This window comes from Salvelinus alpinus, chromosome 15 (genome assembly GCF_045679555.1).
Source record: "Salvelinus alpinus chromosome 15, SLU_Salpinus.1, whole genome shotgun sequence".
Lineage (NCBI taxonomy): Eukaryota > Metazoa > Chordata > Actinopteri > Salmoniformes > Salmonidae > Salvelinus > Salvelinus alpinus.
In genome coordinates this window covers 1,439,407-1,453,537 of record NC_092100.1, presented here as the reverse complement: position 1 = coordinate 1,453,537, position 14,131 = coordinate 1,439,407, and the positions used below count along the sequence as shown (strand labels likewise).

At 47.3% G+C, this 14,131-nt stretch overlaps 1 protein-coding gene across 5 annotated transcripts in view; it reads left to right on the top strand.

Moving 5' to 3' along the window:
- Positions 1-14,131, top strand: part of tbc1d23 (TBC1 domain family, member 23) — an 82,311-nt gene that overhangs the window by 25,062 nt on the left and 43,118 nt on the right. For all 5 annotated transcript variants that reach the window (XM_071342191.1, XM_071342188.1, XM_071342189.1 and 2 more), the window contains exons 5-6: positions 480-603; positions 12,035-12,159. In XM_071342191.1, the coding sequence (XP_071198292.1) occupies positions 480-603; positions 12,035-12,159 (249 nt within the window). The remainder of the gene's footprint in view (positions 1-479; positions 604-12,034; positions 12,160-14,131) is intronic.

The window sequence follows — 14,131 nt, the reverse complement described above, 5'->3', positions numbered from 1 at the left end:
GTGTTGAAGCCAACACCTCCATCTTGGCTCTCCCCCACCATTGTGTTGAAGCCAACACCTCCATCTTGGCTCTCCCCCACCATTGTGTTGAAGCCAACACCTCCATCTTGGCTCTCCCCCCTACCATTGTACGTTTGTAGGAAGCTATAGAAATGCGTGTATTAATGTCTACATTAATTTATACCATGTTTATTCTATTACAGACACCTTCATGCATACTGTACATTATACTATGCTAAACATGATGAATATATAATAACACTTAGTGTAATTTAGAGATGACTGATGTTACACACACACACACACACGGACACAAACAACTCTACATCTGCTTCTACGCTGACATGAATAAATAAATACACAGCGAGACACACACACACACACACACACACACACACACACACACACACACACACACACACACACACACACACACACACACACCCTGTGTGTAACTAACGGTACATCTTCCTGTCCAGGGACTGTGTAGTGAAGGGCCGTCCGTTCCACTTGTACAGACTGCTGCTTCAGTATCATGAACCAGAACTCTGCTCCTTCCTCGACACCAAGAAGATCACCCCAGACTCCTACACTATACACTGGGTATGTCTATCTAACCCCAGACTCCTACACTATAGACTGGGTATGTCTATCTAACCCCAGACTCCTACACTATACACTGGGTATGTCTATCTAACCCCAGACTCCTACACTATACACTGGGTATGTCTATACACTATACACTGGGTATGTCTATACACTATACACTGGGTATGTCTATACACTGGGTATGTCTATACACTATACACTGGGTAAGTCTATCTAACCCCAGACTTCTACACTATACACTGGGTATGTCTATCTAACCCCAGACTCCTACACTATACACTGGGTATGTCTATCTAACCCCAGACTCCTACACTATACACTGGGTAAGTCTATCTCACCCCAGACTCCTACACTATACACTGGGTATGTCTATCTCACCCCAGACTCCTACACTATACACTGGGTATGTCTATCTCACCCCAGACTCCTACACTATACACTGGGTATGTCTATCTAACCCCAGACTCCTACACTATACACTGGGTATGTCTATACACTATACACTGGGTATGTCTATACACTGGGTATGTCTATACACTATACACTGGGTAAGTCTATCTAACCCCAGACTCCTACACTATACACTGGGTATGTCTATCTAACCCCAGACTCCTACACTATACACTGGGTATGTCTATCTAACCCCAGACTCCTACACTATACACTGGGTAAGTCTATCTAACCCCAGACTCCTACACTATACACTGGGTATGTCTATCTAACCCCAGACTCCTACACTATACACTGGGTATGTCTATCTAACCCCAGACTCCTACACTATACACTGGGTATGTCTATCTAACCCCAGACTCCTACACTATACACTGGGTATGTCTATCTAACCCCAGACTCCTACACTATACACTGGGTATGTCTATCTAACCCCAGACTCCTACACTATACACTGGGTATGTCTATCTAACCCCAGACTCCTACACTATACACTGGGTATGTCTATCTAACCCCAGACTCCTACACTATACACTGGGTATGTCTATCTAACCCCAGACTCCTACACTATACACTGGGTATGTCTATCTAACCCCAGACTCCTACACTATACACTGGGTATGTCTATCTAACCCCAGACTCCTACACTATACACTGGGTATGTCTATCTAACCCCAGACTCCTACACTATACACTGGGTATGTCTATCTAACCCCAGACTCCTACACTATACACTGGGTATGTCTATCTAACCCCAGACTCCTACACTATACACTGGGTATGTCTATCTAACCCCAGACTCCTACACTATACACTGGGTATGTCTATCTAACCCCAGACTCCTACACTATACACTGGGTATGTCTATCTCACCCCAGACTCCTACACTATACACTGGGTATGTCTATCTAACCCCAGACTCCTACACTATACACTAGGTATGTCTATCTAACCCCAGACTCCTACACTATACACTGGGTATGTCTATCTCACCCCAGACTCCTACACTATACACTGGGTATGTCTATCTAACCCCAGACTCCTACACTATACACTGGGTATGTCTATCTAACCCCAGACTCCTACACTATACACTGGGTATGTCTATCTAACCCCAGACTCCTACACTATACACTGGGTATGTCTATCTAACCCCAGACTCCTACACTATACACTGGGTATGTCTATCTAACCCCAGACTCCTACACTATACACTGGGTATGTCTATCTAACCCCAGACTCCTACACTATACACTGGGTATGTCTATCTAACCCCAGACTCCTACACTATACACTAGGTATGTCTATCTAACCCCAGACTCCTACACTATACACTGGGTATGTCTATCTAACCCCAGACTCCTACACTATACACTGGGTATGTCTATCTAACCCCAGACTCCTACACTATACACTGGGTATGTCTATCTAACCCCAGACTCCTACACTATACACTGGGTATGTCTATACACTGGGTATGTCTATACACTGGGTATGTCTATACACTGGGTATGTCTATCTACTATACACTGGGTATGTCTATACACTGGGTATGTCTATCTACTATACACTGGGTATGTCTATCTAACCCCAGACTCCTACACTATACACTGGGTATGTCTATCTAACCCCAGACTCCTACACTATACACTGGGTATGTCTATCTAACCCCAGACTCCTACACTATACACTGGGTATGTCTATACACTATACACTGGGTATGTCTATCTAACCCCAGACTCCTACACTATACACTGGGTAAGTCTATCTAACCCCAGACTCCTACACTATACACTGGGTATGTCTATCTAACCCCAGACTCCTACACTATACACTGGGTATGTCTATCTAACCCCAGACTCCTACACTATACACTGGGTATGTCTATCTAACCCCAGACTCCTACACTATACACTGGGTATGTCTATCTAACCCCAGACTCCTACACTATACACTGGGTATGTCTATACACTATACACTGGGTATGTCTATCTAACCCCAGACTCCTACACTATACACTGGGTATGTCTATACACTATACACTGGGTATGTCTATACACTGGGTATGTCTATACACTGGGTATGTCTATCTACTATACACTGGGTATGTCTATCTAACCCCAGACTCCTACACTATACACTGGGTATGTCTATCTCACCCCAGACTCCTACACTATACACTGGGTATGTCTATCTAACCCCAGACTCCTACACTATACACTGGGTAAGTCTATCTAACCCCAGACTCCTACACTATACACTGGGTATGTCTATCTAACCCCAGACTCCTACACTATACACTGGGTATGTCTATCTAACCCCAGACTCCTACACTATACACTGGGTATGTATATCTAACCCCAGACTCCTACACTATACACTGGGTATGTCTATACACTGGGTATGTCTATACACTATACACTGGGTATGTCTATCTCACCCCAGACTCCTACACTATACACTGGGTATGTCTATCTAACCCCAGACTCCTACACTATACACTGGGTATGTCTATACACTATACACTGGGTATGTCTATCTAACCCCAGACTCCTACACTATACACTGGGTATGTCTATCTCACCCCAGACTCCTACACTATACACTGGGTATGTCTATCTCACCCCAGACTCCTACATTATACACTGGGTATGTCTATCTAACCCCAGACTCCTACACTATACACTGGGTATGTCTATCTAACCCCAGACTCCTACACTATACACTGGGTATGTCTATCTAACCCCAGACTCCTACACTATACACTGGGTATGTCTATCTAACCCCAGACTCCTACACTATACACTGGGTATGTCTATCTAACCCCAGACTCCTACACTATACACTGGGTATGTCTATACACTGGGTATGTCTATACACTGGGTATGTCTATACACTGGGTATGTCTATACACTATACACTGGGTAAGTCTATACACTATACACTGGGTATGTCTATACACTGGGTATGTCTATACACTATACACTGGGTAAGTCTATACACTATACACTGGGTAAGTCTATACACTATACACTGGGTAAGTCTATACACTATACACTGGGTATGTCTATACACTGGGTATGTCTATACACTATACACTGGGTATGTCTATACACTATACACTGGGTAAGTCTATACACTATACACTGGGTATGTCTATACACTGGGTATGTCTATACACTGGGTATGTCTATACACTGGGTATGTCTATACACTGGGTATGTCTATACACTATACACTGGGTAAGTCTATACACTATACACTGGGTATGTCTATACACTGGGTATGTCTATACACTATACACTGGGTATGTCTATACACTGGGTATGTCTATACACTATACACTGGGTAAGTCTATACACTGGGTATGTCTATACACTGGGTATGTCTATACACTGGGTATGTCTATACACTATACACTGGGTATGTCTATACACTATACACTGGGTAACTCTATACACTATACACTGGGTATGTCTATACACTATACACTGGGTAACTCTATACACTATACACTGGGTAAGTCTATACACTATACACTGGGTATGTCTATACACTGGGTAAGTCTATACACTATACACTGGGTATGTCTATACACTGGGTATGTCTATACACTATACACTGGGTAAGTCTATACACTATACACTGGGTAAGTCTATACACTATACACTGGGTAAGTCTATACACTATACACTGGGTATGTCTATACACTGGGTATGTCTATACACTATACACTGGGTATGTCTATACACTGGGTATTTACATTTAAGTAATTTAGCAGACGCTCTTATCCAGAGCGACTTACAAATTGGTGCATTCACCTTATGATATCCAGTGGAACAGCCACTTTACAATAGTGCATCTAACTCTTTTAAGAGGGAGGGGGGGGGGGGGTTAGAAGGATTACTTTATCCTATCCTAGGTATTCCTTAAAGAGGTGGGGTTTCAGGTGTCTCCGGAAGGTGGTGATTGACTCCGCTGACCTGGCGTCGTGAGGGAGTTTGTTCCACCATTGGGGTGCCAGAGCAGCGAACAGTTTTGACTGGGCTGAGCGGGAACTGTACTTCCTCAGAGGTAGGGAGGCGAGCAGGCCAGAGGTGGATGAACGCAGTGCCCTTGTTTGGGTGTAGGGCCTGATCAGAGCCTGAAGGTACGGAGGTGCCGTTCCCCTCACAGCTCCGTAGGCAAGCACCATGGTCTTGTAGCGGATGCAAGCTTCAACTGGAAGCCAGTGGAGAGAGCGGAGGAGCGGGGTGACGTGAGAGAACTTGGGAAGGTTGAACACCAGACGGGCTGCGGCGTTCTGGATGAGTTGTAGGAGTTTAATAGCACAGGCAGGGAGCCCAGCCAACAGCGAGTTGCAGTAGTCCAGACGGGAGATGACAAGTGCCTGGATTAGGACCTGCGCTGCTTCCTGTGTGAGGCAGGGTCGTACTCTGCGAATGTTGTAGAGCATGAACCTACAGGAACGGGTCACCGCCTTGATGTGAGTTGAGAACGACAGGGTGTTGTCCAGGATCACGCCAAGGTTCTTAGCACTCTGGGAGGAGGACACAATGGAGTTGTCAACCGTGATGGCGAGATCATGGAACGGGCAGTCCTTCCCCGGGAGGAAGAGCAGCTCCGTCTTGCCCAGGTTCAGCTTGAGGTGGTGATCCGTCATCCACACTGATATGTCTGCCAGACATGCAGAGATGCGATTCGCCACCTGGTTATCAGAGGGGGGAAAGGAGAAGATTAATTGTGTGTCGTCTGCATAGCAATGATAGGAGAGACCATGTGAGGATATGACAGAGCCAAGTGACTCGTTAATTCCGGCGCCGGAAAGAGATGGCTGCCTCGCTTCGTGTCCCTTGGAAAATATGCAGTATTTTGTTTTTTTACGTGTTATTTCTTACATCGGTACCCCGGGTAATCTTAGGTTTCATTACATACAGTCGGGAGGAACTACTGAATATACGATTAACGTCAACTCATCATCGTTCCTACCAGGAATATGACTTTCCCGAAACGGATCCAGTGTCTTGCCTTCCACACAATACAATGGATCTGATCCCAGCCGGCGACCCTGTGCGACGCCGAAAAAGGGGAAAACGTGGCGGTCTCGTGGTCAGGCTTCGGAGACGGGCACATCGCGCTCCACTCCCTAGCATACTACTCGCCAATGTCCAGTCTCTTGACAATAAGGTTGATGAAATCCGAGCACGGGTAGCATTCCAGAGAGACATCAGGGATTGCAACGTGCTCTGCTTCACGGAAACATGGCTAACTCAAGGGACGCTAACGGAGTCGGTGCAGCCAGCTGGTTTCTCCATGCATCGCGCCGACAGAAACAAACATCTTTCCGGTAAGAAGAGGGGCGGGGGGGTATGCCTTATGATTAACGAGAAGTGGTGTGATCATCATAACAACACACAAGAACTCAAGTCGTTCTGTTCACCTGATCTAGAACTCCTCACAATCAAATGTCGACCGCATTATCTACCAAGGGAATTCTCGTCAATCATAATCACAGCCGTATACATTCCCCCCCAAGCAGACACATCGATGGCCCTGAACGAACTTTATCTGACTCTTTGTAAACTGGAAACCACACACCCTGAGGCTGCATTCATCGTAGCTGGGGATTTTAACAAGGCTAATCTAAAAACAAAACTCCCTAAATTCTATCAGCATATCGATTGTGCTACCAGGGCTGGAAAAACACTAGACCATTGTTACACTAATTTCCGCGACGCTTATAAGGCCCTCCCCCGCCCCCCTTTCGGAAAAGCTGACCACGACTCCATTTTGTTGATTCCAGCCTACAAACAAAAACTCAAACAACAAGCTCCCGCGCTCAGGTCTGTTCAACGCTGGTCCGACCAATCTGAATCCACGCTTCAAGACTGCTTCGATCACGCAGATTGGAATATGTTCCGCATCGCGTCCAACAACAATATTGACGAATATGCTGATTCGGTGAGCGAGTTCATTAGGAAGTGCATTGACGATGTCGTACCCACAGCAACGATAAAAACATTCCCAAACCAGAAACCGTGGATTGACGGCAGCATTCGCGTGAAACTGAAAGCGCGAACCACTGCTTTTAACCAGGGCAAGGTGACCGGAAGCATGACCGAATACAAACAGTGTAGCTATTCTCTCCGCAAGGCAATCAAACAGGCCAAGTCTCAGTACAGAGACAAAATCGAGTCGAAATTCAACAGCTCAGACACAAGAGGTATGTGGCAGGGTCTACAGTCAATCACGGATTACAAAAAGAAAACCAGCCCCGTCGAGGACCAGGATGTCTTGCTCCCAGACAGGCTAAACAACTTTTTTGCCCGCTTTGAGGACAATACAGTGCCACTGACACGGCCCCCTACCAAAACCTGCGGGCTCTCCTTCACTGCAGCCGAGGTGAGTAAAACATTTAAACGTGTTAACCCTCGCAAGGCTGCAGGCCCAGACGGCATTCCCAGCCGCGTCCTCAGAGCATGCGCAGACCAGCTGGCTGGTGTGTTTACGGACATATTCAATCAATCCTTATCCCAGTCTGCTGTTCCCACATGCTTCAAGAGGGCCACCATTGTTCCTGTTCCCAAGAAAGCTAAGGTAACTGAGCTAAACGACTACCGCCCCGTAGCACTCACTTCCGTCATCATGAAGTGCTTTGAGAGACTAGTCAAGGACCATATCACCTCCACCCTACCGGACACCCTAGACCCACTCCAATTTGCTTACCGACCCAATAGGTCCACAGACGACGCAATCGCAACCACACTGCACACTGCCCTAACCCATCTGGACAAGAGGAATACCCATGTGAGAATGCTGTTCATCGATTACAGCTCAGCATTTAACACCATAGTACCCTCCAAACTCGTCATCAAGCTCGAGACCCTGGGTCTCGACCCCGCCCTGTGCAACTGGGTCCTGGACTTCCTGACGGGCCGCCCCCAGGTGGTGAGGGTAGGTAACAACATCTCCACCCCGCTGATCCTCAACACTGGGGCCCCACAAGGGTGCGTTCTGAGCCCTCTCCTGTACTCCCTGTTCACCCACGACTGCGTGGCCATGCACGCCTCCAACTCAATCATCAAGTTTGCGGATGACACTACAGTGGTAGGCTTGATCACCAACAACGACGAGACGGCCTACAGGGAGGAGGTGAGGGCCCTCGGAGTGTGGTGTCAGGAAAATAACCTCATACTCAACGTCAACAAAACAAAGGAGATGATTGTGGACTTCAGGAAACAGCAGAGGGAGCACCCCCCTATCCACATCGACGGGTCAGTAGTGGAGAAGGTGGAAAGTTTTAAGTTCCTCGGTGTACACATCACGGACAAACTGAACTGGTCCACCCACACAGACAGCGTTGTGAAGAAGGCGCAGCAGCGCCTCTTCAACCTCAGGAGGCTGAAGAAATTCGGCTTGTCACCAAAAGCACTCACAAACTTCTACAGATGCACAATCGAGAGCATCCTGTCGGGCTGTATCACCGCCTGGTACGGCAACTGCTCCGCCCACAACCGTAAGGCTCTCCAGAGGGTAGTGAGGTCTGCAGAACGCATCACCAGGGGCAAACTACCTGCCCTCCAGGACACCTACACCACCCGATGTCACAGGAAGGCCATAAAGATCATCAAGGACAACAACCACCCAAGCCACTGCCTGTTCACCCCGCTATCATCCAGAAGGCGAGGTCAGTACAGGTGCATCAAAGCAGGGACCGAGAGACTGAAAAACAGCTTCTATCTCAAGGCCATCAGACTGTTAAACAGCCACCACTAACATTTAGCGGCCGCTGCCAACATACTGACTCAACTCCAGCCACTTTAAAAATGGGAATTGATGGAAATTATGTAAAAATGTACCACTAGCCACTTTAAGCAATGCCACTTAATACAATGTTTACATACCCTACATTACCCATCTCATATGTATATATACTGTACTCTATATCATCTACTGCATCTTGCCATCTTTATGCAATACATGTACCACTAGCCACTTTAAACTATGCCACTTTATGTTTACATACCCTACAGTACTCATCTCATATGTATATACCGTACTCTATACCATCTACTGCATCTGCCATGCCGTTCTGTACCACCACTCATCCATATATCTTTATGTACATATTCTTTATCCCTTACACTTGTGTGTGTGTGTAAGGTAGTAGTGTGGAATTGTTAGGTTAGATTACTGTTGGTTATTACTGCATTGTCGGAACTAGAAGCACAAGCATTTCGCTACACTCGCATTAACATCTGCTAACCATGTGTATGTGACTAATAAAATTTGATTTGATTTGATTTGACTTGGTGTATAGCGAGAATAGGAGAGGGCCTAGAACAGAGCCCTGGGGGACACCAGTGGTGAGAGCACGTGGTGCGGAGACAGATTCTCGCCACGCCACCTGGTAGGAGCGACCTGTCAGGTAGGACGCAATCTAAGCGTGGGCCGCGCCGGAGATGCCCAGCTCGGAGAGGGTGGAGAGGAGGATCTGATGGTTCGCAGTATCAAAGGCAGCCGATAGGTCTAGAAGGATGAGAGCAGAGGAGAGAGAGTTAGCTTTAGCAGTGCGGAGCGCCTCCGTGACACAGAGAAGAGCAGTCTCAGTTGAATGACTAGTCTTGAAACCTGACTGATTTGGATCAAGAAGGTCATTCTGAGAGAGATAGCAGGAGAGCTGGCCAAGGACGGCACGTTCAAGAGTTTTGGAGAGAAAAGAAAGAAGGGATACTGGTCTGTAGTTGTTGACATCGGAGGGATCGAGTGTAGGTTTTTTCAGAAGGGGTGCAGCGGTCAAGGATGAGTTGATGAGCGAGGTGAGGTAAGGGAGAAGGTCTCCGGAAATGGTCTGGAGAAGAGAGGAGGGGATAGGGTCAAGCGGGCAGGTTGTTGGGCGGCCGGCCGTCACAAGACGCGAGATTTCATCTGGAGAGAGAGGGGAGAAAGAGGTCAAAGCACAGGGTAGGGCAGTGTGAGCAGAACCAGCGGTGTCGTTTGACTTAGCAAACGAGGATCGGATGTCGTTGACCTTCTTTTCAAAATGGTTGACGAAGTCATCCGCAGAGAGGGAGGAGGGGGGAGGAGAGGGAGGAGGATTCAGGAGGGAGGAGAAGGTGGCAAAGAGCTTCCTAGGGTTAGAGGCAGATGCTTGGAATTTAGAGTGGTAGAAAGTGGCTTTAGCAGCAGAGACAGAAGAGGAGAATGTAGAGAGGAGGGAGTGAAAGGATGCCAGGTCCGCAGGGAGGCGAGTTTTCCTCCATTTCCGCTCGGCTGCCCGGAGCCCTGTTCTGTGAGCTCGCAGTGAGTCGTCGAGCCACGGAGCAGGAGGGGAGGACCAAGCCGGCCTGGAGGATAGGGGACATAGAGAGTCAAAGGATGCAGAGAGAGAGGAGGGTTGAGGAGGCAGAATCAGGAGATAGGTTGGAGAAGGTTTGAGCAGAGGGAAGAGATGATAGGATGGAAGAGGAGAGAGTAGCGGGGGAGAGAGAGCGAAGGTTGGGACGGCGCGATACCATGCGAGTAGGGGCAGTGTGGGAAGTGTTGGATGAGAGCGAGAGGGAAAAGGATACAAGGTAGTGGTCGGAGACTTGGAGGGGAGTTGCAATGAGGTTAGTGGAAGAACAGCATCTAGTAAAGATGAGGTCAAGCGTATTGCCTGCCTTGTGAGTAGGGGGGGAAGGTGAGAGGGTGAGGTCAAAAGAGGAGAGGAGTGGAAAGAAGGAGGCAGAGAGGAATGAGTCAAAGGTAGACGTGGGGAGGTTAAAGTCACCCAGAACTGTGAGAGGTGAGCCATCCTCAGGAAAGGAACTTATCAGGGCGTCAAGCTCATTGATGAACTCTCCAAGGGAACCTGGAGGGCGATAAATGATAAGGATGTTAAGCTTGAAAGGGCTGGTAACTGTGACAGCATGGAATTCGAAGGAGGCGATAGACAGATGGGTCAGGGGAGAAAGAGAGAATGTCCACTTGGGAGAGATGAGGATCCCAGTGCCACCACCCCGCTGACCAGAAGCTCTCGGGGTGTGCGAGAACACGTGGGCAGACGAGGAGAGAGCAGTAGGAGTAGCAGTGTTATCAGTGGTAATCCATGTTTCCGTCAGTGCCAAGAAGTCGAGGGACTGGAGGGACGCATAGGCTGAGATGAACTCTGCCTTGTTGGCCGCGGATCGGCAGTTCCAGAGGCTGCCGGAGACCTGGAACTCCACGTGGGTCGTGCGCGCTGGGACCACCAGATTAGGGTGGCCGCGGCCACGCGGTGTGAAGCGTTTGTATGGTCTGTGCAGAGAGGAGAGAAGAGGGATAGACAGACACATAGTTGACAGGCTACAGAAGAGGCTACGCTAATGCAAAGGAGATTAGAATGACAAGTGGACTACACGTCTCGAATGTTCAGAAAGTTAAGCTTACGTTGCAAAAATAAAATCTTATTGACTAAAATGATATAGTACTGCTGGCGGTGAAGTAGGCTGGCTAGCAGTGGCTGCGTTGTTGACTTTGTTTGAAAGTGTAGCTGGCTAGGTAACCTCGACAATTTCTCAAAACTACACAATTATCTTGGATACAAGGACAGCAAAGACAACTATGTAGCTAGCTAACACTACGCTAATCAAGTCGTTCCGTTGTAATGTAAGTTGTAATGTGAGTTTCTACAGTGCTGCTATTCGGTAGAAGTTGGCTAGCTAGCAGTGTTAGCTAGCAGTGTTGACTAGGTAGAACGGCAGCGCGGCGGACGAAAATAGCTGGCTAGCTAACCGAATAATTACTGGGTATGTCTATACACTATACACTGGGTATGTCTATACACTATACACTGGGTATGTCTATACACTGGGTATGTCTATACACTGGGTATGTCTATCTAACCCCAGACTCCTACACTATACACTGGGTATGTCAGTACAACCTATTAGGTTTGAAATGTTCCCTTGCAGTGGGATGGTGGATTGTGACTGGTATGTTGTGTGTCCTACAGCTAGGCAGTCTGTTCTCCAGTCACTGCCTACCAGAGGTGACTCAGGCCATGTGGGACTTTTACCTCCAACAGGCCGACCCCTTCCTCATCTTCTTCCTCCTGCTCATCATCCTCGTCAACGCCAAGTACACACTATTACAACATATTCACAATACAAACCAGATTACCACACATAGCTACCGCAAATCAATGTCATAAACTGATCAATACAAGGTCTTCAGTGCTCTGATATTACATTATTACTTTTGGTTCCCCCCTAGAGATAACATCCTGTTTGATTCCCCCCTAGAGATAACATCCTGTTTGTTCCCCCTAGAGATAACATCCTGTTATTTCCTCCCTAGAGATAACATCCTGTTATATCCCCCCTAGAGATAACATCCTGTTATTTCCCCCCCTAGAGATAACATCCTGTTATTTCCCCCCTAGAGATACCATCCTGTTATTTCCCCCCTAGAGATAACATCCTGTTATTTCCCCCCCTAGAGATAACATCCTGTTTGTTCCCCCCTAGAGATAACATCCTGTTTGTTCCCCCCTAGAGATAACATCCTGTTTGTTCCCCCCTAGAGATAACATCCTGTTTGTTCCCCCCTAGAGATAACATCCTGTTTGTTCCCCCCTAGAGATAACATCCTGTTTGTTCCCCCCTAGAGATAACATCCTGTTTGTTCCCCCCTAGAGATAACATCCTGTTTGTTCCCCCCTAGAGATAACATCCTGTTTGTTCCCCCCTAGAGATAACATCCTGTTTGTTCCCCCCTAGAGATAACATCCTGTTTGTTCCTCCCTAGAGATAACATCCTGTTTGTTCCCCCCTAGAGATAACATCCTGTTTGTTCCCCCCTAGAGATAACATCCTGTTATCCTGTTTGTTCCCCCCTAGAGATAACATCCTGTTTGTTCCCCCCTAGAGATAACATCCTGTTTATTTCCCCCCTAGAGATAACATCCTGTTTGTTCCCCCCTAGAGATAACATCCTGTTTGTTCCCCCCTAGAGATAACATCCTGTTTGTTCCCCCCTAGAGATAACATCCTGTTTGTTCCCCCCTAGAGATAACATTCTGTTTGTTCCCCCCTAGAGATAACATTCTGTTTGTTCCCCCCTAGAGATAACATCCTGTTTGTTCCCACCTAGAGATAACATCCTGTTTGATTCCCCCCTATAGATAACATCCTGTTTGATTCCCCCCTAGAGATAACATCCTGTTTGATTCCCCCCTAGAGATAACATCCTGTTTGATTCCCCCCTAGAGATAACATCCTGTTTGATTCCCCCCTAGAGATAACATCCTGTTTGATTCCCCCCTAGAGATAACATCCTGTTTGATTCCCCCCTAGAGATAACATTCTGTTTGTTCCCACCTAGAGATAACATCCTGTTTGTTCCCACCTAGAGATAACATTCTGTTTGTTCCCACCTAGAGATAACATCCTGTTTGTTCCCACCTAGAGATAACATCCTGTTTGTTCCCCCCTAGAGATAACATCCTGTTTGTTCCCCCCTAGAGATAATATCCTGTTAGTTCCCCCCCTAGAGATAACATCCTGTTAGTTCCCCCCCTAGAGATACCATCCTGTTAGTTCCCCCCTAGATATAACATCCTGTTTGTTCCCCCCTAGAGATAACATCCTGTTTGTTCCCCCCTAGAGATAACATCCTGTTTGTTCCCCCCTAGAGATAACATCCTGTTTGTTCCCCCCTAGAGATAACATCCTGTTTGTTCCCCCCTAGAGATAACATCCTGTTTGTTCCCCCCTAGAGATAACATCCTGTTTGTTCCCCCCTAGAGATAACATCCTGTTTGTTCCTCCCTAGAGATAACATCCTGTTTGTTCCCCCCTAGAGATAACATCCTGTTTGTTCCCCCCTAGAGATAACATCCTGTTTGTTCCTCCCTAGAGATAACATCCTGTTTGTTCCTCCCTAGAGATAACATCCTGTTTGTTCCCCCCTAGAGATAACATCCTGTTTGTTCCTCCCTAGAGATAACATCCTGTTTGTTCCTCCCTAGAGATAACATCCTGTTTGTTCCCCCCTAGAGATAACATCCTGTTTGTTCCCCCCTAGAGATAACATCCTGTTTGTTCCCCCC